The 23719-nt window shown below is 33.2% G+C and overlaps 2 protein-coding genes across 2 annotated transcripts; both read right to left on the reverse strand.

The window, feature by feature from the left end:
* Positions 1-7829: 7829 nt before the first annotated feature.
* On the reverse strand, positions 7830-9255 carry LOC131619796 (histone H2A variant 1). Its single transcript, XM_058890856.1, has 3 exons — positions 9142-9255; positions 8891-9009; positions 7830-8375 (listed from the first exon to the last, which is right to left on the reverse strand). The coding sequence occupies exons 2-3, from the start codon at positions 8996-8998 to the stop codon at positions 8079-8081; spliced, it is 405 nt and encodes a 134-aa protein (XP_058746839.1). The 5' UTR covers positions 8999-9009; positions 9142-9255; the 3' UTR covers positions 7830-8078.
* A 5594-nt stretch (positions 9256-14849) lies between these two features.
* LOC131658513 (uncharacterized) lies at positions 14850-19083 on the reverse strand. The gene is made up of 3 exons (XM_058927801.1): positions 18520-19083; positions 15555-16727; positions 14850-15503 (listed from the first exon to the last, which is right to left on the reverse strand). Exons 1-3 carry the CDS (start codon positions 19081-19083, stop codon positions 14850-14852), a joined length of 2391 nt encoding a protein of 796 aa, XP_058783784.1.
* Between the last annotated feature and the right edge of the window lie 4636 nt (positions 19084-23719).

Genomic DNA, 23719 nt, shown 5'->3' on the forward strand with positions numbered 1-23719 from the left:
ATTGTATGGATTGAAACAGGCTCCCAGAGCTTGGTATGAACGTTTAAGTTCTTTCCTTCTGGATAATGGTTTCACTAGAGGAAAAGTGGACACTACTCTCTTTTGTAAAACCTTTAAAAGGGATATTTTAATTTGTCAAATATATGTAGATGATATTATTTTTGGAACATCTAATGCTACACTTGGAAAGGAGTTTGCTGAGTCTATGCAGGCTGAGTTTGAAATGAGCATGATGGGAGAACTCAAGTATTTCCTTGGAATACAAATAAATCAAACATCAGAAGGAACGTATGTTCACCAAACCAAGTATGTGAAGGAACTTCTGAAGAAGTTTAATCTTCTAGACTGCAAAGAAGCCAAAACTCCTATGCATCCAACATGCATCCTAGGTAAGGATGAGGTAAGTAAGAAGGTAGATCAGAAGTTATACAGAGGTATGATTGGATCTCTTCTATATCTGACTGCTTCTAGACCTGACATTCTGTTCAGTGTTTGTTTGTGTGCTAGATTCCAATCAGATCCTAGAGAATCTCATTTAACTGCTGTTAAGAGAATTCTAAGGTATCTGAAAGGTACTACTAATGTTGGCTTAGTTTACAGAAAATCTAAAGAATACAACTTAGTAGGATTCTGCGATGCTGACTATGCTGGAGACAGAATTGAAAGAAAAAGTACTTCAGGAAGTTGCCAATTTCTTGGAAGTCATTTGATCTCCTGGTATAGCAAGAAGCAAGCAACTATTGCTCTATCAACGACAGAAGCAGAATATGTCGCTGCTGCTGGTTGCAGTACACAGATGCTCTGGATGAAGAGTCAGCTGGAAGATTATCAGATATTTGAGAGTAACATTCCTATATTCTGTGATAATACTTCTGCCATATGTTTATCTAAGAATCCTATTCTTCATTCAAAAGCTAAACATATCGAGATTAAACATCATTTCATAAGGGACTATGTTCAGAAGGGCGTTATTTCTTTAAACTTTGTTGATACAGACCATCAATGGGCTGATATTTTTACAAAACCCCTGGCTGAAGATAGGTTTAAGTTCATTCTGAAGAACATCAGTATGGATTTATGCCCAGAATGAGAAGATGAGAAGTTCTTATGTATGAGTATCTTCTGAAATGAAAGTGGATTTTTTTTTTCAGAAGTTCTGATTGAAATCAATTAGAAATTATGATTCAGTTATTACTAACGTTTCATTGTCTAAGTTGATTCAGAATCTCTTTTAAAGCAAAACAGCTGTAACGTTTTATCTCGGAATGGTAAACCTGTCTTTACTGTTCATGGATAAGCGCGCGTGCAGTTGAAGGGACGCCGACCATAGGTAACTGTGCAGGTCACCTCATTTGTCTTTATTATCTCTCCTCATGTCACGTAACATTAAATGCTATTCATCATTCGTTTCATTTTATTTTCTTTTTATACTCTTCAAACGTTTCTCCTTCCCTCTCATATTTTCTCTATTCACTCTATCTTTTTGCATTCATATCAAACCCTAGTTGTTCATTATCTGCAAATCCATCATGAACTCTTCATCAGAATCAAGCTATGCTGGCTTCTCGTTTGGATGCGCAAGAAACAGCCAATGCTGAGTTTCGCTCCTTCATGGCAAGGCAAGCTACAAGCACTGACGGGATTCATGATGTTCTGGCGCGGATTTTGCGTAGGCTAGGATCTTAGTCCTTTGGTCTTTGTAGTTGTCTTTCCTTGTTGCATCTGTTTTCCTGCATTCCTCTCCTGTAATCCTTCTTGTTGATTATCAATGAAAAACTTGTTTTACATTCCAGTGTTGTTATTTGTCGTTTTATACATCTGAATCTTTTAGAATATTCTTTTTGATGTTATGACAAAAAGGGGGAGAAGATAAATGATAAATGATTTGATTAATCTATCAGTTGCTGGGTAAAACTCCCACACATTTACTAACAAGAACTGCAAGTTCTATATGGTTTAAGTGTTTTGCAGGTATAAAGAAGTGAAGAAAATCTTCAAAGCAAACACAAGAAGCAAAACCATAAGAAGCGTTATTCTGTAAAAAGAATAAGCTTATGGAAACTGAAGCAAGCTGAGTGCTGTTAAGCTTCAGAAATCAGAAGCACTGAGAATAGAATTTGATCCAAAATTTGTCTATTTGCTTTGACAAAATTCTATTTGCTCTGATACATTTTATGTTCTGACTCGTTCATGCTGACTTTTGTCGTTTAGTTTTTGTTCTGTAACATTTCAGGATGTAGAGATGCTCTGATGATGCTCTGGTACATTCAACAACGTTCTGATACAAATCTAGCATGAAGTGATGTTGGAAGAAATTCAAAGCTCTGAAGCTATCCGAGGGAAGCAGAAATCAGAAGCTGTGAATGTTCTAAAGATCCAGAAAATTCAAGTTCTGAAGCTGTCCTAAATGGAAGCAGAAATCAGAAGCTGTGAATGTTCTGAAGATCAAAGAAATTCAAGTTCTGAAGCTGTCCTAGATGGAAGCAGAAATCAGAAGCTGGGAATGTTCTGAAGATCAAAGAAATTCAAGTTCTGAAGCTGTCCTGAATGGAAGCAGGAATCAGAAGCTGTGAGTGTTCTAGGGATCTAAAGAAATTCAAGTTCTGAAGCTGTCCAATGGAAGCAGAAGTCAGAAGCTATGAATTCTCTGAAGACAGAAGCTTATGTGATCGTCTCTACCGAAATAATCAGGGAAGTATTTTATTAAAAGTTCTTCGAGTATTTATTTCAGGGGGAGATTATTTATCTCAGGGGGAGATTGTTAATCTCAGGGGGAGACATATTCACATGCTTATGCTATAGCTGTGTAATTTGTCTTTTGCCGTTTGTTCTTTCTGATCGCAAATTCATATCATTTATATATGTTTTTGTCATCATCAAAAAGGGGGAGATTGTTAGAACAAGATTTGTTCTGATCAATTATCTTAGTTTTGATGATAACAATAATATGAATTTTGCTTAAGATAATATGGTACTCTAATCCAATGCAATTTCCTTTTCAGGAAATATATAAAGAGTATGCATAATTCAGCGCTCAGAAGCTTTGACTCAAATGGTTCAGCATGCAACATCAGAACATGGTCTGGCAAGACATCAGAAGATGGTCGAAGCAGAATCAGAACATGGATCTATGGAAGCATCAGAAGAACATGAGATCAGAAGCACTGAAGTTCTGATGGTATCACGCTCAGAAGCACTTCAAGGTCAGAAGATCAGAAGATGCTATGCACCAAGCTGTTTGACTCTGATGATATTCAAACGTTGTATTCACAAACATCAGATCAGAAGAAAGTACAAGTGGCAGGCTACGCTGACTGACAAAAGGAACGTTAGAAGCTATTAAAGGCAACGTCAGTAGACACAGCGTGAACAAGGCTCGAGGTAGTTGACAAAAGCGTATAACATTAAATGCGATGCTGTACGGAACACGCAAAGCATTAAATGCACTCAACGGTCATCTTCTCAAACGCCTATAAATATGAAGTTCTGATGAGAAGCAAGGTTAACGATTCTAAAGCAAAACAACTCATATCAACTTGCTGAAACTCTGTTCAAATCAAAACTCAGAATCTTCATCTTCATCAAAGCTCACTACATTGCTGTTGTAATATATTAGTGAGATTAAGCTTAAACGTTAAGAGAAATATCACAGTTTGTGATTATAGCTTTTAAGAAGCATTGTAATACTCTTAGAAAGATTACATTAAGTTGTAAGTAACTAGAGTGATCGTGTTGATCAGAATACTCTAGGAAGTCTTAGCTTGTGTCTAAGCAGTTGTAATTAGAGTGATCACGTGGTGGTCAGGATACTCTAAGAAAGTCTTAGCTTGTCTCTAAGCAGTTGTTCCTGGAGTGATCAGGTTGTGATCAGGATACTCTAGAAGACTTAGTTGCGGACTAAGTGGAAAACCATTGTAATCCGTGCGATTAGTGGATTAAATCCTCAGTTGAGGTAAATCATCTCTGCGGGGGTGGACTGGAGTAGTTTAGTTAACAACGAACCAGGATAAAAATAACTGTGCAATTTATTTTTATCTGTCAAGTTTTTAAAGCTACACTTATTCAAACCCCCCCTTTCTAAGTGTTTTTCTATCCTTCAATCCCCTCGTCCCGAAGCCATGTAATAGCGTCGGAATTTTATTTTTTCGCACTTTAAACTCCTGTAAATATTTAACTGCTAGTTTAATTAGGCTTGTATGGCAAGATAACAAACAAAGGCTAGAATAACCATAACAACCAAGATAAAATAACTGAAAACAACACACTTTGCACACTTGCAACTCTAGGGTAATTCTCTCTCTCTCTGTGTGTGTGTGTGTGTGTGTGTGTGTGTGTGTGTGTGTGTTTCCTTACGATTACAATAGTCATGTCCCTCGAACATAGAGATATCTTAGCAAATGGCGCTCACAAATAAATCATCATCGTCCCTTCGACACAAAAAGATCATAGTCCCTCAATGACCCTTCGAGTTGCCTTCAGAAAAATGATTTTGTCCCTCGATGACCCTACAAAATGATGATAGCTCCTTCGATAATCCTAAGATATCCTTACAAATGTTGCCTTCGATGACTATTCGATGACCCTACGCATGTCCCTTCACATCCAATAGATAAGATTTCCTACCAAATAATGGCATGGATAATACTATCTCCAAAGGAAACGGAATAGGATAGGAAGGACCAATACTTAGTGGGTAGATGCTCCTAATTGCTTGCTCACACTCAAAAATCATTTTTACACCTCACGCTTTCAAAACAAAAAATCTCAAAACGCTTTTTCAACACTCATGAGGACTAATACAAGAGTTATCATAAAGCAAACTGCCTTACTATTGGCACTATAAACAAATATTTTTAGAAAACGTTTTGTATACATTCTTGAGGACTGACACAAGAATTATTACAAAGTCTTCCTTACTATTGGCACTCCAAATATTTTTCAAAAGCGCACACACACAAATCAAACAAAGTGAGCTAAGCAATTAAGAGCCTATGTATAACCTTGGATACAAAGGGTGCTAACACCTTCCCTTTGTATAAGCTACCCCCCGAACTCAAAATCTATCAAGGTCTTTCCTGTTCTTTTATGCCTTTCCTAAATTTGATAAAATAAAAGTCAGTGGCGACTGTTGCTAACCGCAACATGTTTTGCGAAAAATAAAATAAAAAGTCAGTTCTCCCACCGTATTACTGACATGGATGTAAGGTTTGCCATTACCACTAGACAGAAAGTTGTTTTTTGTTGTTTTCAAGTTGCATATGCTCAAGACTTTTTCCTTACTATTCCTATTGATGGGTTAGGCCAACATATGTCTTCGGTGGAGTATCGTACTATCCTAAGAGACCGCCTTATAATTCATTTATTTCCTATTAATGAGGTTTGCCCTGTTTGTCGTAAGACGTATTTGGATACATTTGGGAAACACTTGATTCATTGTAGGGAGATTTAAGGCTTCAAATACCGACATGACCTTGTTATGGATGTCTTCTTTGATATATTTTAGTAGGCCGGAGTATCTATGAAGAAAGAGACACCTGTGAATTTCTTGACTAATCCACATGAGGGGCGATCGATATTTAGGGCATCAGATACTCTAGTGTATGGCTGGGTAAAGGGGAAGCATGCTTGTGTAGACTTGACTGGAGTTTCTCTACTGGTGGAACTAAGGATTAGAGGTTTTACTATGGGATAGGCAGCTCTCAAAGTTGCTTCAAGTAAATTGGTCAAACATGAGAAAACGTGTTCAGACAATCAACACACATTCATACCATTTGCTTTTGATACTTTTGGTTTTCTAGCTCCATAAGCAGTTGATCTTTTACAAAAAAATCCAAAGACTTATGAATAGTAATGTTATATCTCCTAGGTCTATGATTATATTTTTTTAAGAGGATTGACTTTCCATCTAAAAATGAGTAGTGTTGCAACTTGTTGTCCGTTTATCTTCTGTTTCTGTATAAACTCATGAAAATAATTAGTAATAGACAAAATGGAAAGTAAAAAATGCATAAGATCTTGACTCAAGTACAACTACAACTTTAACTGTGCATTTCATAAGATTTTTAATATATCAATTTTAGAATACAATCATATACTTTAAATTTTGGGATGGTAAAACAGGACAGATTCATCGAATATATTTGTTTTGTTGGTATGACAAAATTTTAAATCCGCACCTTTTATAGTGTACACTTCCCGCCTTTTTTTTTTTTTCATGCTCTTACATATGCGAGCATTAATAAGAACTTTTTTTTCAAATTTTAACTTTTACTTATGCAAGACACATCTAAACAGACTAGCAATATTTGCCACCCCTAATTAAAATTGAATACCTTAATATAATGTGGATATTGCGTTTTTCTTGCACGCTGGCAGCATATTGTATGCAAGCAATTAGAGCATCAATTTCAAATGATTGAACTTCTAACAACATTATGTACCCAAGCAATCAGAGCATCTATTGTATTACTCTTACACTTAGAAAACTATTGAAACTCACACATGTAAGCAGACATCTTATATCCACTCAAGTATTTTGCTTAAAAATAAACTTGGCAGTATATATTTAGATAGACAGTGCATTAGTAAATCAGAACAGCACTGATTTTATTGAAGCATGAAAATATAATTTGTCTACAACATAGTGACTCAGCAATCTTGACAAACTCACCACCAATCCAACATGCACTTGGTTCTTACCATCTACAATGGTTTCAACACTCAACACCCACTTTTTCAACTTCCAACACTCTACATCACTTTCTCTTTCTTCCACCTAATAACTTAACACCCATTTAACTTTTACCCTCTCCAATGGTTTTTCACTCAACACCCTACCCAACCACTTTTTATTTTCATATTCTTATTTAAATTTTATTTTTATTTTTATGATTACATAAAATTATAATTATCGATTAAAATTAAATTAAAATAATAAATACTTAATAATTTATTTTTTAATTTTTTGTAATAAAAACAAAATTTATTTAAATAATTGGATATGATACAAAAGACACTTAACTTCAAAAAAAACACTAATAGAAAGATAATAATAGAGAAAGATAGTGAAAAACTTGTTTTTTTTTTCTGTGTCCAAATCAAATGAACCAAGTCTCTATTTATAGAGAAAAAAAAAATCATGAATTTTGGTAAAAAAAAAAATAAAAAAAAATAATTTGCAACGAAATAATTGAGTTCAAAGTATTAAATGGATAAAAATCTGGCCAGCCAATCAAGACCAGCCACGTCAGCCCCTGCGTCAGTGTACATGGTGTTGAGTTTTCTCAACATCTCTCTCCTCCAACACACACTCAACACTAGTCTAAACACACCATTGCACATGATTTTGCCATGTTGAGTTCAATTAAACACACCATTGCACATGGTCTTAACTTCTTGCATCTTAAAAAGGCTACTATAAAATCATAAATAATTTTACACGGTCATTATAATATTCAAAAACTCTCCCAAAGTTAAGTAAATTAGAGAAGTCTAAATGTGAGTTATATGACAAGTGTTTGTCTTATGCATAGAGGGTATTAATCATAGATGAGATATAAACACCCCTAGGCCAACCTATTCCCAGTGGCCCATTATGATGATTCAGGTAAAGGCAGGTTACACTACGTGTGGATTTGATCAGGCCATAAGGCTTAGATGTTTACGGTAAAAGATCAATGCACATAGTCCCTCGAGTATGAAGTTCAAAGGAGTGAGATGCTTTAGGGAGAGAAACCAAAATGTACAATAATCTTCATCATAATGTTGCCCATGTAATGTATGCACTAACCATTTTGGCCAAAATAAAACAAGCAGAAAGAAATTGTAAATTAAGACTACAATAGACAGACTGTAACATAAAGGGTTAAGAGAAAACATGAGAGGATCATGAATCTTTTAAGACAAACAAATTAAACCACTCAACAGGATCACATAAGAACACCACCATTTACACAGAAACATATTAATTGATTCAATTCTAAAACTACCCTACTGTGATCATCATATCACTTCATAATAAAAAAACCACACCCTAGTTAAAGTAAAAAACAGCAACACAAAACAAAAAAGCAAACATCTCATTCCTTTGCAGTTTTGTTGATCAAGGACTTGTGAATGTGAGGAATGACACCACCGCCAGCAATTGTCCCTTTAATAAGGGTATCAAGTTCCTCATCTCCCCTAATTGCAAGCTGCAAATGCCTTGGTGTTATCCTCTTCACCTTCAAATCTTTGCTTGCATTTCCAGCAAGTTCAAGAACTTCTGCAGTAAGATACTCCAGAATGGATGCTAAGTAAACAGCAGCAGTTGCACCAACACGTCCATTGGCTTGAACTCTTTGCTTCAGCTGTCTGTGGATCCTACCCACAGGAAACTACAAAAACAATTTGCAATTCATAAATTAAACAAAAAAATATAAAGGAAAGTTGCAAGAAAGATACTATCACATAATCTCAAAATATGAGATATAATCTCAAAAGTTAAACTTAATATGAATGTAATAAAAAGCACAGACACCAAAAACATGACACTGACACTGACACGTACACTAACATGTTGTCATCAGTAAGGTATCAAAACACATGTTTGCAGATGTGTCACTATACAACCTAACAATAAACATCTAAAAACTTCAGTCAAAATTGGTTTGATTTTTCATCTTAAATCAAAAGCATGCATCAAATATTGACATAGATCAGATAAATTTCCCCAATCGATGATACAGAAACACCAAAGATTTAAACTTTTTAATGAAACCCTAACTGGGTATCTTAAAACTGTGGTCTTTTCTTTGATTCAAAACCAAACCCTAACTGGGTATCTAAAATCTGTGATCTTTTTCTTTGTTTCAAAACAAAACCCTAGAAAAGAATCGAAAGAGAGATTTACCTGGATTCCGGCACGAGATGAGCGGGAAGTAGGTTTCTTCTTGTCTTTATCCTTGTTAGCAGCGGTGGTTTTCGCCGCAACAAGTCCTTTCCCTCCTTTTCCAGCCATGGCTTAATCACCTGCATATTCCAAAACGATAAAACAACAAAACACATCAATAAACAAAACCTAGGTCGAACGTAGAGAAAGAATCTTCTGAAAACATGTTTCTAGGTTAGGGGTGAATCGTGCGAGAAGATCGGAAGAGATACCTGAGAAATTGAGAAAGAGAGAGAGTGGTGCGATGAAAGAGAGAAGAGAAAGAGAGAGGTTGAGGAATTTGAATGAAATGTAATGAAATATCGTTTTCAAGACATTAAATTGAATTAAAATTTGGAAGATACGATTTTTGTATTTTGAAATTTTGGCAATTCAGCGAAATATTAGGCGCGTTAGTTTGCGTGGGAATATAATTTTCAATGTTAATTTCAAACTTTTGTTTTCCCGCTCTGGACTAATTGACCGTTAGGTTTTTATGGGCCGACTTAGAGATGGGCTGGTAACGGTTTTGATGAGTATACCCTCGAACTTAAGAGGTCTATCTTTTTCTTTTTTTAAATACGTTTATTATTGTAAATAGATTTTATATGCTGTCAATAAATTTTTGTTTGTATATCATAAATAATTATTTACTGTGAACTGTTATTTTAATTTTAATTTTGTGCAATATTGATGTTATTACTCATGAGTTGGCTTATTTTGTAATTCATTTATGAAACTATTGTGTGAGATCCTAACGCGCGCTACATGGATTGAATTTTGATTCTCCTTATATTTAATTTAAGATTTGTTTCGGATTTAATTTTTTAAGAAATTTGTCAAGATTGTGTTTAGAAGAAGAATTATAAATCAAATCAATTTTGACAAAGATTTTATTAAATCATAATCGACAATTTAATTAAAAGATTTAGATTTGATTTAGTCAAAAAGAAGATTTGATTGGATTTGAATTGAAAAAAAAAAAATTATTAGATATGCTTTGAAGGAGGATTTGGTTTAGTTTTCTCTTATCCAAAATTATGTTGAAATTGATATGCAAATATATTGATTGGAGATTTAATTAAACAAATATTCCCTCAGGTCTTTTTTATAAGAGACACTTCACATTTTTAGATTCATTAAATAATTAATGTATTTGATCTATAAACTGACTAGATACATTAATTATTTAATTAATTTAGAAACGTGAAGTGTCTCTTATAAAAATGACCCGAGATAGTATTTCATTAAGAGATTTAATTGAATTGTTTTAATTACAAATTTTAAATTAGCACTTAATGAGAAAATCCTCGATCTCTATTAAAAATGATTTAAAGTGTGGTTCAGTTTTTCGAAGAGTATATTCTGAATTTTTTACTTAAGAGCTTGGAATTCATTTTATAATAAATAAAGACATTATTGGTTTTGTGTTAATGTAGATTCAGAATTAGGTTTGTGATGTTTTGCAAAAATGAGATGTTAAGCATAATGTCTCAAACATCATGTCTTAACATGAATCAGATTGTTTGCTTGTAGCTCAAGATAAATTGAAATATATCTCTTCCTTTTAAGATTTGTTTCTCTTTCTATGCTACCAAAGATGAGCATATTTTATACGAATGGATCTATGTTTGTGTGGAGCATGTTTGGCACTCCTAGATATGAGGGGAGCATGACTTTTGAATTATGTTCATCGATATTCATACAAGAGGAAAGTATTTTCCCCGTCTAGTAGTGTTACACCTTATTCTGCATTTAGGAGACTCATAGGCTCTTCTCGGGTGGTTCTTAGTCATGTCGACCCTTATCAAACATTTTTTTGTGTTGTTGGATGACCTTCAACTTCCTCTAGACGATGAGTAAGAAATCCTTAAATAAGTTTTTAGTTTCTTGGTTCACTATCAAAATCTCGAGAACCTCTGCGCATGGGGAATAAATCATAGTTGTTAAGGTGGAACAAAGTTTCCAAAGTTGAATATGAAGTGCTTGATATATCTATGAGTTCCTAAGTCACCTTTAGGATCACGCTAGAGACATTGGAGTGAAGCTAGATGTGTTTGTCACTCGTTTCTTGTGGTAGTGTTTGTCACTCGTTTGTTCAAGTGATTCAACATTCGATATATGGTGGATAAAAATGTCAAAATGTTGGAGGATGATTCTCACGTACGACGCCATATGATATTGTATGACCTCACTCGATTCTCACTCGTTTGTTTAAGTGTTGCTAGTGATGGTGAATTTAGAAACAAACTTTGGTACAATGGACCTTACAACGTATTTGATGGTGGTGGTCTACATGTAAACCCTTTGACGATCAAGTAAGTTACTAGCGTAAGCTCATCTCTTATGTCTATAATAGGGATTACCTGAGATTGTTTAGTAGCTTGTATTTGATAGTGAAGTTTTAGGGTTAAAAGGGCCTAGAAACTTCTATTAGTCACAATATATTTTGGGGATATATGTCAAAATATTTTGTAGAGTACAATTTGACGGTTTAAGTGGACTAATAAACTCTAATTAGGTGTACTACTAGGACATGACAATTTTAGGGTTCCAAAATTTTATATATAAGAAGGTACAAAGACATTAGAAGGATGATGTTAGTGAATCAAATCTTCCGCATGATCTAATAGTCCTTGGGTGCTTGACCAATCTTGATCTAGTAAGATGATAGAGCTTGACAACTCTATAAACCTTATGCTCTAAGTTATTCTTTAGCTATAGATGTCATCAACTAACTTAGAGGGATGTTGGATGGATGACGGGTTATATAATGCCATATACATGTTGCTATGATGATGAATGGATTAGGCCTTTACCCAAACTCAAACAATTTCGATGACCCCTAAACTTGTAGTTTGGGTTTCAAGTAGAAGTCTACTAGTTTTATTTAATTGGCACATTATGGTTTGCATGCTCTCGTGATCTTTTCTACAACATGTGTATTTATCCATTTGTTTGAATGACATAATGATACAACCACTACTTTTTAGGACGTAATCAAGACTTTTGGATTTGTTGATTTCACAATATGCTGTTTGATCATAGTAATAAAGTCTGCAAAGTCCTCTTTGAAAAAAAACATATATTGCCTATTTTGTTATTCTCTAATGGACCGTTGTTGTTATAGGATTTTGGGCTTGTTAGAATTTGATTCGCACTGTAGTTTAACTGTGGTCATGATCAGAGAAAGCATAAGATCATTAAACATGAGACATTTGGCATAGCAAGAGATTGACTGTACAGTAAACATGGATGTCCTTGATAGATTATTACTTCAGTAAGTTTGTTGTAGTCCTCTGAACCCGCAAAGGATAAGATTATCTAATAGTAGTAATAAACGCGTTGAGAATGAGTGCTGTTTCTAAGGATTTCGTTGTCTGCCACAATGCAAAACCAGCTATAATCAGTTGTAGAATATGCCAACTTCAAAATGACCAGAGGCTGCACTACACTAACAGCACCGCATATATTTCCAAAAGGGTCTCAATGCAATCTTACCGACTTTTTTCGTTAGTCTTTTGCGTAAAGTAATGAATGTGGATGCTATTTCCACTACTTTTTGCTTTACCATTTTAACTATTCAGCTTACAAAAACAAGGGACGAACCAGAATATTAGAGTCGGTATTTTATAGGTGCAATCAAGTCTTTAGCATAGGGTCATTGGATTTATGCTACCGGGTTGAAGGCCTGTCCTTAGGTGTGAGCGATATTGTTTGCATGCATAATATTGCCATAAAAAGATACATGTGGCATACTAATTTGTATGAATTCTTCTGGTAACTTCCTTTCCACGTGTGCATGCCCAAACTGAAGATTATTCTCGTTGTATTTATCACATTCATCTTTAATATATTAAAACACAATACTAAACACATCCCGCCTAAACCTTGCTATTCTTCTATTCCCTTTTTATCTCAACAACCTTTTACTCTTTCTCTTTCCCAATAAATATAATTTAATTATTAACTATTAATTATAATTATAAGTTATAATAAGTTGTAAACTCTAATTAAAGAGCCACTCTATATTCCCTTATTTAACTCATTCACTTACGCTGTTCTTTTCAAATATAATTTAATAATTTTTCAATTCAATCAATATTTTTTTAATCCACGTTTATGTTTTCCTTGGTTGCCTAAAAAATTGGCATATCAATTCATTATTATATTAATTATTTATAATAATATAATAATAATAATATATTAACCCAAAATAGACAAAATATTAAATTCCCATAATTATAGATGCATTCACGTTAATTCACATTAATCATTAATTCACTAAATCACATTAATCCAAAATCACATTAAGGTTATGTTTGGTAAGACATGTTTTCGAGCTTATAACTTAGGTCTTATGTCTTATAAGCTCATATGATACTTTAGATCCGTTTGGTAACGGTCTTTTTATCACGAGCTTATAGCTTATTTTACTAGCTTATAGCTTATTTTCCAGACGCTATTTTAAATAGCGTTTTAGCTTATGTCTTATAGCTTATTACTTTTTCTTCCTTTTCTATCCTTATTATTTTAATTAATATCTATTTTAACCCTTATAATTTATTTTAATTTAAAATAAAATAATTATATATTAAATATTTTTATGTCATTTTACATTTATAAGTTAATTGAACTGCTAATTTTACCAAACACTTCAATTAGCTTATAAGCTATCAGTCTCAACCATCCGCTATAAGCTATAAGTTAAGTGAAGAATTGTATTTTTGTGAAAATTGTGTCGATGTTCTTCCAGCGAATCCAAGGTATCAAAATCGTTGTTTGTTTTATTTTTTATTAGTGTATATTCCGTTGTAATTTATACAATTTTTTTATAGAATTAAGATACATGTTCAAGCTGCTGATGTTAGTGGTTCTTTGACTTTTATACTCTTTGACCGTGTGGCTACAGAAGAATTAGAAAATCCGCATATAAAAAAAAAACTATTTGAGGCAGAACATTCATATTTTTCTATATGTACTATTAAGTTTATGTTTTTTCCTTTGATTACATATATCTAATACTTGAAAAATGTATAGGTTAATGATGTCACTTCATCGCCTGCTGTTTTTAATTCATTGTTGGACAAGATTATGCTTTTCAAGATTCAAGTTTCCAAGGGTAGTATTGAAAATAAGTGGCAAAGCTATATTGTGATGAAAATCACTTCAGATCAAAATTTGATTGATCAGTTCAAAATCAAACATGGCATGAATGTAAGATGGGATGAAACACCTTAATTTATGTAAAATGGGATGAAACACCTTAATTTAACAATTATAGGTGGATAGTGTCAATTACAAATTAGAAAGGTTTTGCTGCACATGACATACATATTGTGTAAATTTGTTTAAATTGCTATTTTAATTCACTTTTCAACAATGAGTTAGGTTATATATCATTATCAGTGCTATAAAAAGTTTTACATTCTCTTTTATATTTATTTTTTTTGCTTTTAAATTTCAAAGATTACTTTCTCTATTTTTGTTCAATTGCAGGGAAAGTCAGAGAAGGATAATTTATGTTTCATGTTCTTATTGTATCAGTGGAATGTACTTTTTTATTTTGTAATATGAAAAAATATATATTTTTTCATTTTTTCATACATTTATATTTTTACATAAAAATACAATATATATCCACAATTTGTCAGGTGCATCGCACGGGTAGAAGTACTAGTTACGATATACCTCTTAGGTTAGGCGGGATAAAAATATTAGGATATGAACAGGGCCGGTCCCGGCTTTTTGGAGGCTCTGGGCAAATAATGAAAATGGCTCCTGATAGATAATATAATTTTCTTTAAAAAAAATAATATCAATAGCACCACAAAAAAAAAGTTCATATTTTAATAAATATTATCAAAATACATTCTAACTACTTAAAAAAAGTCTTCCTTCTAGCATTTTTTGAAGCAAATTCTTCAATCAAGTCTTCATATTATATATTCTCCAACAAATCATTTTCAATTGCTAATAATGCTAACCCATTAAGTCTTTCTTGTAACATGGTAGACCGTAAGTAAGACTTCAACAATTTCAATTTTGAAAAACTTCTTTCTGCAGAGGCAACTGTCACAGGAATAGTCAATAAAATTCTATATGCAATAATTGTATTAGGATAAAAATCCATGCCTTTCAAAAATCTTAATATATCAATAGGTCCAATATTTCCTCCAGACAACGTATCTCTTAGCAACTTTAACTCCAGACATAATTCTTTCCCATCAATATCACATTGCTCATTATGTTTCAATGTTGCTTCAAAATGACTACAACAAGACTCTAAAGTTGCGTCGTCCAATGATTTTAAATTTTGAGAAGTAAAAAAGAACCCAAAAACACTTTCATATTCTTGGTATTGCTCAAATCTCTTATTAAGAGATACAACAGCTTGATCAACAAGGTAAAGAAAATAATTAACTCTAAAATATTCCTCTTCAGATAGCTCAATTGGTGGGGCATTCAAATTCTCGTCAAATTGTCTTTTTCTTCGAATTACACGCTTTTGAGGAAATACTGGATCAATATTCAATTCAAAGGCAATTTCTGTAGCATAATTCAAGGCATTTTTAAAACCGATTTCTCTATATTCCTTAAAAAATGAAAGCAATCCCGTTATTTTTTTCATAGCAACATCAATAACCATATCCCTTGATTGTAAGAGCTTGCTAACCACATTAATTGTAGATAATATTTCAAACCAAATAATTATCGCCATTAAAAATTCAAAATCACCAAGCTCATTTGTTGCTAAGGATTTAGCTTCACTTCTTATTTTAGAATCAAGATCCTTTTCTGACACTTCAAGTAAAGCTTCTCTAAAATCCGACATTTGAGTTTTAATAGCTTTGACACTATCTACATGACTCTCCCAACGAGTGGATGACAATGATTTTGGCGTTAACCATTTTACATTATCTTTCAAAATTTGCCATCTCTTAGTAGAATTAGCAAAAATAGTATAAATGCGTTGAACAACTCCAAAAAAATCTTTAGCTTTACCACAAGAGTTAGCCATATCACACAATGTCAAATTAAGACTATGACAAGCACAAGGAGTATAAAAGGCTCTTGGATTTAGGTCTAAAAATTTCTTTTGTACACCTTGATGTTTTCCTTTCATATTTGACTCATTATCATAACCTTGTCCCCGCACATCAAATATGTTAAGATCAAGATTTTTCAATTCATCTTGTAAAACATCAAAAAGCCCTTGACCGGTAGTATCATTCACATTCAAAAATCCTAAAAAAGATTCTTCAAAACTAACAATATTTGAAGAAACATCCACATATCGTATTATTAAAGACATTTGCTCTTGGTGACTAACATCAGGAGTACAATCAAGTACCACTGAGAAATACTTTGCTTGTTTGATTTTTCTAATGATTTCATTTTTAATTGCAGAAGCAAGCAAAAGTATTAACTCGTTTTGAATTTTATGTCCAAGAAAGTGAACATGAATATTATCATCAGTAATACGTCTAACATATTCTTGGACAATAGGGTCAAATTCAGCTAACATTTCAATTATGCCTAAAAAATTCCCATTGCTATTTTGGTACAATCTCTCATTAGAACCACGAAAGGCCAAATTATGTTTAGCAAGAAATTTCACTATTGAAATAATTCTTTTTAAAACATTTTTCCAGTGTTCCTTTTCTTTCTCAATCAACCTTTGAGTTGTTTTATCAATAGTTTGAAAATTTTGCATTCTTTTACGCAACTCATACCAAATAGTCATATTGTGAACATGTTCGATGCCTGTCTCATGCTCTCTAAGTCTTTCACCAACATGTTTCCAAGTACAAAAACTCTCATTTGCTAATTGACCTCTACCAATTCCTTTTTTGAAAATTTTACAACAAAAACAAAACACTTTATCAAGCTTTTTTTTGAATAAACAAGCCAATTTCTATCACATTTCTCCCCATTTGGTAAAACTCTAGGGGTGCGTTTGTTTGACGGATTTAAATTACAATCCCAGGAATGTTATTCCTTGGAATGGTAATCCCAGGAGTTTTATTCCCATCAATTTGTTTGGTAAATAATTAAGGTTCCAAGGAATAATTTTGAATTTTATTTTATTTATAATTTTAAATTTTTAAAAATATAAATATTGTGTTAAAATGATATGAAAGTGGGTAGTTTGAGTTGGTTATTTTTTATGGAAATTTCTTTACCCACCTCCCTCTTTTCTTGGTCACCTCTGGTGAAAAACCCAAAATACCCTCACTGCGGAAATGCATTTCCGAAACGCTTATTTTTTTTTCAAAATTTGTCTTATTTCGGAAATGCACTTCCGAAAATACGAAAAAAGGTATTTTCGGAGATGCATTTCCGAAAACACCCCTTTTTTGGGTTTTCGGAAATGCATTTCCGAAAACACTTTTTTTTGGGAGGGGGTGTCTTCGGATATACACTTCCGAATTTTTTGGGAGGGGGTGTCTTCGGATATACACTTCCGAAATATTCCAAGACCAAATTGGTCTTGGAATGTTTCGGATATACACTTCTGAAAGAATTCAATAATTATTAAAAAATTAAAATCAAGGTGAATCAATACAATTAATAGGTATAAAATCAAGGTGAATCAATACAATTAATAGGTATAAAATTTCCTAAACAATTTTAAAGTTAAAAATTATTTTACTAACTTATATAAATCAAAAACATCTTAATTTCATAAGTAAATTTTGAATTATTTAAAATTAAATATAATATAATACATAAATATAATATATATATTATAAATTAAAACACTCATTGTTTTAATTTTTATAATTATTATATAAATGTATAAATATATTTATAATTAATATATAATAATTATTATATAAATATATAATAATTTTTATAAATATATAATAATTATTATAATTATTATATAAATATATAAATATATAAATTAAAACACTCATTTTTTTAAATTATTTTTGTAAATATATAAATATATAATAATTATTATAAATATATAAATATATAAATAAAAAATTATAACTCATTTTATAAGTGAAATTATTTTAATTATTTTAATTAAAACTATTTTAAATTTTAAAATATGAATCAAAATAGAAATATATAATAATTATTATTCATAACTCATAAATTATATCAAAATATATAATTATTATTATTCATTACTCATAAATTATGTCAAATTTATGATAATTGAATTAATTAATATTCTAAAATTAATTTTTGGGATTTTTTTAGATTTTTTTTTTGTTGTTTCGGAGATGCATCTCCGAATTAGTCAAAATCCCAATTTTTGAGATTTTTTCGGAAATGCACTTCCGAAGTCTGGAAAAATTTAGAAAAAAAATATTTCGGAAATGCATTTCCGAAGCGGGGTAAAATGGGGTTTTCGTTGGGGTGACCCCCATAGGGAGGTGGGTAAAGAAAAAATCTTTTTTATTCCCATGGGAATATATAATTCCCACCCTTTGACATGGGAATAAATAGTTAAAATTTTGTGAATAACTTATATTCCTGGGAATTATTTATTCCAAGGCATTTTTTTTCTTTCCCATCTACCAAACAAAGGAATAACTATTTCCAGCCTCAAGTTCCCAAGAATCTGTTTTCTAGCACCGAAACAAACACACCCTAGTATACAAATCAGCCGTAAAACGTCTAAATGATTTGTCTTTAGGATCCTTCACAATAGACAAATCTCTTTTAGGACCTTTTGTTGCCAATAAATCAATCATTCTAGACTCAGGAGAATCCCATATTGCTGGATCAAATATATCTCTATCTTCACCATTGTCATTAGCATTATCAAGATTTTTAGCATCAATATTTTCAACATCTAAATCATCATTTTCAGTAGCATTAATATTAGCATTTTCCTCCATATTTTCAACATCTAAATTATCATTTTCGATAGCATTAATATTAACATTTTCCTCCATATTTTCAGCATCTAAATTATCATTTTCGGTAGCATTAACATTAGCATTTTCCTCCATATTTTCAGTAGAAACCATGTTTTCAATAATTCCAACATCAACATTTTGATTTTCATTAGGAATTTGTGATTCTTTTATAATAAATTTATCAAGAGCTCCTGATTGAGATTGAGTTAACTCATCAAGTCTTTTCTTTTTCTTACGCTTCTCATATCCAGAATCAAACTTTCTAATCTTAGGAGGCAATTTAGGAGGCATAGAGGAATAATGAAAAAAATTTAGAACCTGAAATTAAAATTGATCAATCCCGAAGAGTTGAAGTTGAACCGATAAATTTCACAACGTTGGTGTTGAACCGATAAATTTCGCAACGTTGAAGTTGAACCGGTAAATAAAAAATTAAAAAATAATTAGTAAATAAAATTAACATTTAGTTGGAATTTAATTTGTATGAAGAATTTATACCAATTGAAAAATAAACAATAAATAAGAAGAAGAAATTACCAATTAAAAAAGAAAAAAAATTGAACAACTAACCTTGAATTTTGATTTTTGAATTTTATGTTTTCCTTTTGTTTCAAAGAAGAAGAGAGAAGAAAGTCACTATTTTTCCTTTTGTTAGAGAGAAAGAGGTGAATTTTTATTAGGTTAATATTTATTAGGTTAATATTTATCTATATATTAATATTAAGATTTATTAGTTATTAAAAAAGAAAAAAAAAACAAATTTAATGGCTATAACGAAGGAGAATTGTTGCAAACTTGGTGTGGTACTACTCATCTAGGGACAAGGATTCTCTACCTTTATGGAGGGAAAGGTAGAGTAACTTTAGGCAAAAAATTGAATAAGACAAATGAGATATGATATTAATTTTGGAGGGAAAAAGATGTGAGAGAAAGTAAATCATGAGAGAGATAGAGAGAAAGTTAGAGAAAGGTATAGAGTTGAAAGTTAGAGAATCCAATCCTCTCATCCAGTCATCCAGCAGCAGCGCTTTAAGTACATTCAAATTCAAAAAGACAGAAAAAAAAAACAACAAACAAAACTCAATAGTGACCTCACCAGGATTCGATCTCGCGTCCTTCCAATTACAGGCATCATTACGCTTCTGCTAAGCTACAAGCACGTGTTTGTTTATATTGCAACCCAGCTTCTATATATACAATTTAATGATTTATTTATAAGGCCCATAATACAAAATTTGAGGCCCTATTTTTTTTTAGGCCCTGGGCTGTGGGCCTGGTTGCCCTGGCCCAGGGCCGGCCCTGGATATGAATTATATAGAGTAAAAAGTATCTATTGTAAAAAAAATTAACGGATACGGGGAAGTCCTAGCATTGTATTGATTGGTTGACTTTGACTTTGAGTAATAATGTATGTCTGATCTTGACTCCTGCAAACTCCATATGTGGTAGAGGTTACAAACCTGAGACTTTGAGAGGAGCACACTCTCAAGACCCAAGTGTTTCATCACTAGACCACACACACGCACCTACAAAATTGTCACATGAATTGGCTTGTTTAGTTTATATTTCATTGGCTTGTTGGAACTCATTAAGAACCATATGTCTTTCAATGTCATTAAATTATTGAAACACTAGATACATGATATCATGTATTCTCATGTCCTAATTATTATCTAATATAAGATGTCACCATTACCACTTGCTCAGGCGGATCAACCAACACACCTCCAAGAACAATAAAAAAAAGGCATAATTGTTGGCATTGCCATTGTTTATGAAGGTCAGTTAAATTGTTGTTGGTGTGACCTATTAGTTTATGACAATAACGTTTGATCCATGATGGTTCTTTTTAGACCATAAGCGCATAGGCCAAATATGGGTCTGGTCTGGTGAACAAAAGGTTCAAGTGGTATTGATCTCCGCTGGACTAACAAATTTGATATCAAACTGCGAAAATTAGACAGACATCAATTGATATATATCAATAATGATCCCCTTGTTTTCAAGCAGTTATGTTGAGGAAAGAACTTTGTACTGTCCAAAAAAGTACAGGTGTGTGTGTGTGTGTTCTCCCTGCAAGAGCAGAGAGACTCATAGGCCCTAGTAGGTATATTACATGTTTGAGGACGAGGGTTGGTTCACGATGGCGAGTAGCCTTGTACGGTAGTTTTTAAGACTATTTAGGGGACCAACTCATGTGAGGTGAGAGGCCCTGCTGTTGAACAATGGTGCTAGGTTGCAGGCGGCGGTTGGAGTGATGTTGTTAGAGTTACTCGGAGCAGATTGTTCTCCGAGCGAGGTTTGAATGTGGGTAAATATGTCTTACTTGAGAGATGTCCCCCCTTTCCTTTGAAGGATGGGGTTATTTATAGGAATTCCTTATTCCTAGGGTTTTCTTGGAAAGGGTCGCTGCCCACCCTGTCAAAAGGTGGTTAGTTGAATTCCTATTCCTAAGGGATACGTGGGTCAATAACTATATTGAATTTTCAATTATCCAAGACATGTTTTATCCCACGTTTCTTCTACCTAGGCGCGAGGAAAACTCGGGGGAGAAGCGATACCTCCCTTTAGGCGACCTCGCATCGTCGCCCTTTCTGACGCGACCCTAAGTTATTGCCCTATGCAAGTTTATTTGCAAATATAACACTACACAATCTCTGAGACATGAATTCTTTGGCAAGGGGTGAAGTGTTTTTCACCTTTGGTTAATAGGAGTATTCTGAGGACTGATGTTTTCCCTCATAGGCTTTTTTTAGGAATTCTGACTTTCACGACAGTTATGCGCCTTGGCAGATGAGGCGCGGAGCCCTTCAAAAGTTATATCATATAGCCCGATAAGGGATGCTGAGTCCCTCGGGCAGGTCATTAATCTTTTAAGCGGTACTTTCATCGAGACCTCTAGCAAGACTCGTCGCCATGACTTTGGGGCTTGATATTGGTCGTGCCTATTAGGTATGATTTTTGGGCACAATCTCGCTCGAGGAGATACTGAGTCCCTCAGGCAAGAGCTTTTATCAGTTTTGAGGATGCTAAGTCCATCAGGAGTTGCATTTACATAATACGACCGAGGAGGCGTTAAGTCCCTCATATGAGACATTTTCAGGCAAGACTTTTATCGAGCCTTCTAGCAAGACTTGTCACTAAGACTCCTAGGCTTGATATAGGTCGCATCCATTAGGCGTGATTTTGGACAAAATATCTCCCGAGGAGATACTGGTTTCCTTAGGAGAGAGCTTTAATCAATTTTGAGAGTCCTTCAGATGTTGCATTTACGTAATGTGGCTTTGAAGGCGTTGAGTCCCTCAAAAGGGACATTTTCAGGCGGGACTTCTATCGAGCCCTCTAACAAAACTTGTCACCAAGACTTTATACCGCACCCATTAGGCATGATATTTGGACATAATCTCGCGCGAGGAGATACCCAGTCCCTCAGATGAGAGATTTTATCAGTTTTGAGGATGTTAAGTCCTTCAGAGACTGCATTTATGTAATCAGGATTAGAAGGTAATAAGTGCCAATTATGACTATAATTCCACATGAAAACTTGACATTTTTAAACTCCATTTAATGTTTTTGATTAATGACTTCCCCAAGTTTGCTAGATTGTGACCTTAAGTGTATTTAGTGTGGTGACTTTGATGTGTGTGTTAGTGAGCAGGAAATCTTTGCAACAAACCAAAGAAAAAGACACAAACCAAAGAAGAATCCACAAAGCAAAGAAGAGAAAATTCTGCAAGCTCGCGCAGGCGAGCAAGTGGCAAGCATAGGGAGAGCACACCCAACGAGCGAAAATAGAAAATTCCAGTAGCAAAAAGTGCCATGGTCGCATGATGCAGGTTGAAGTAGGAAGCTCGTCGGGTGAGACTTTGGCTGTTGGGCGAGGCAAGATATTTCAAAAAGGTTAGTTTAAGGTTTGTGCGTTGGTAGAGGCTTAGAAAAAAAGTGTTCGCTGGGCGAGAACAGAAAAACAGACACTCTATAAATAGGATCAAAAACAAAATTTTGCTTCTTCTTCTTCATATAATTTCTGCCCTAGAAATTGTTTGTAAGAGAAAAATACACAAAAAAACTCAAAATCGGTTAACCGGAGTTGAGTACGCAACCATTGTCAATTATTCAACTTGGATGCTTATTAATCTCTTTTAATTCCTTCTCTTTAATAAAAATCAAAATAGGTTTTCTTAGTCTTTTACTAATTACTCTTTTTTTTTAAAATAAATTTTTTTTAGGCTTTAAGCTTAACTGATCAACTCCATTTAGTTAAAGTTTTTTAGGGTTAATCATCAAAATCTAAAAAATCACTAAAAAACTTTTTCACTCTCCTATTGTACATCTTCATGTATTTTACTATCCTCGCACCTTTTATCAATTATTGTATCTGCTTCTGGGTTGTAATAGTTAATTAGAATTTTACTTTTCCCCATTTTATTATTTGTACCCCCGCTCCCGAAGTCTTGTAATAGTCTAGGACCTTGATTTTGTTTTTCCTATTACTGTATATAATTGTTAGTAATTAGGGTGTGCATGGAAAGACTAAAAAATTGGACATAGCTAACATAATTTCAAAAGATAAATAAACTGAAAAACAATACACTTCTCACACATACACCTCTAGGGTAATCTCTCTTGTTGCCTTACGATTACAATAAGCATGTCCCTCGAACGTAGGGATGTCTTAGCAAATGACGCTCACAAATAAATCATCATCGTCTCTTCGACACAAAAATATCATAATCCCTCAATGACCCTTCGAGTTGCCTTCAAAAAAACGATCATGTCCCTCAATGACCCTACAAAATGATGATAGTCCCTTCGAGAATACTAAGATATCCTTACAAATGTTGCCTTCGATGATCCTACGCCTGTCCCTGCACATCCAATAGAAAGGATTTCCTACCAACTAATGGCATGGATAATACTATCTCCA

Source organism: Vicia villosa, linkage group LG1, assembly GCF_029867415.1.
Source record: "Vicia villosa cultivar HV-30 ecotype Madison, WI linkage group LG1, Vvil1.0, whole genome shotgun sequence".
Lineage (NCBI taxonomy): Eukaryota > Viridiplantae > Streptophyta > Magnoliopsida > Fabales > Fabaceae > Vicia > Vicia villosa.

Bases quoted from the DNA above. Each gene is read 5' to 3' on its own strand.
- LOC131619796 (XM_058890856.1), bottom strand. From the start codon at position 8,998: ATGGCTGGAAAAGGAGGGAAAGGACTTGTTGCGGCGAAAACCACCGCT. The intron at 8,376-8,890 runs GTAAATCTCTCT...TTGTTTTTGTAG, and splicing joins CATCTCGTGCCGGAATCCAG to TTTCCTGTGGGTAGGATCCA.
- LOC131658513 (XM_058927801.1), bottom strand. From the start codon at position 19,083: ATGCCTCCTAAATTGCCTCCTAAGATTAGAAAGTTTGATTCTGGATAT. The intron at 16,728-18,519 runs GTGTGTTTGTTT...TTAGCAAATGAG, and splicing joins CGGCTGATTTGTATACTAGG to AGTTTTTGTACTTGGAAACA. The intron at 15,504-15,554 runs GTTATTGATGTT...TCATTTTTTAAG, and splicing joins TCTTACAATCAAGGGATATG to GAATATAGAGAAATCGGTTT.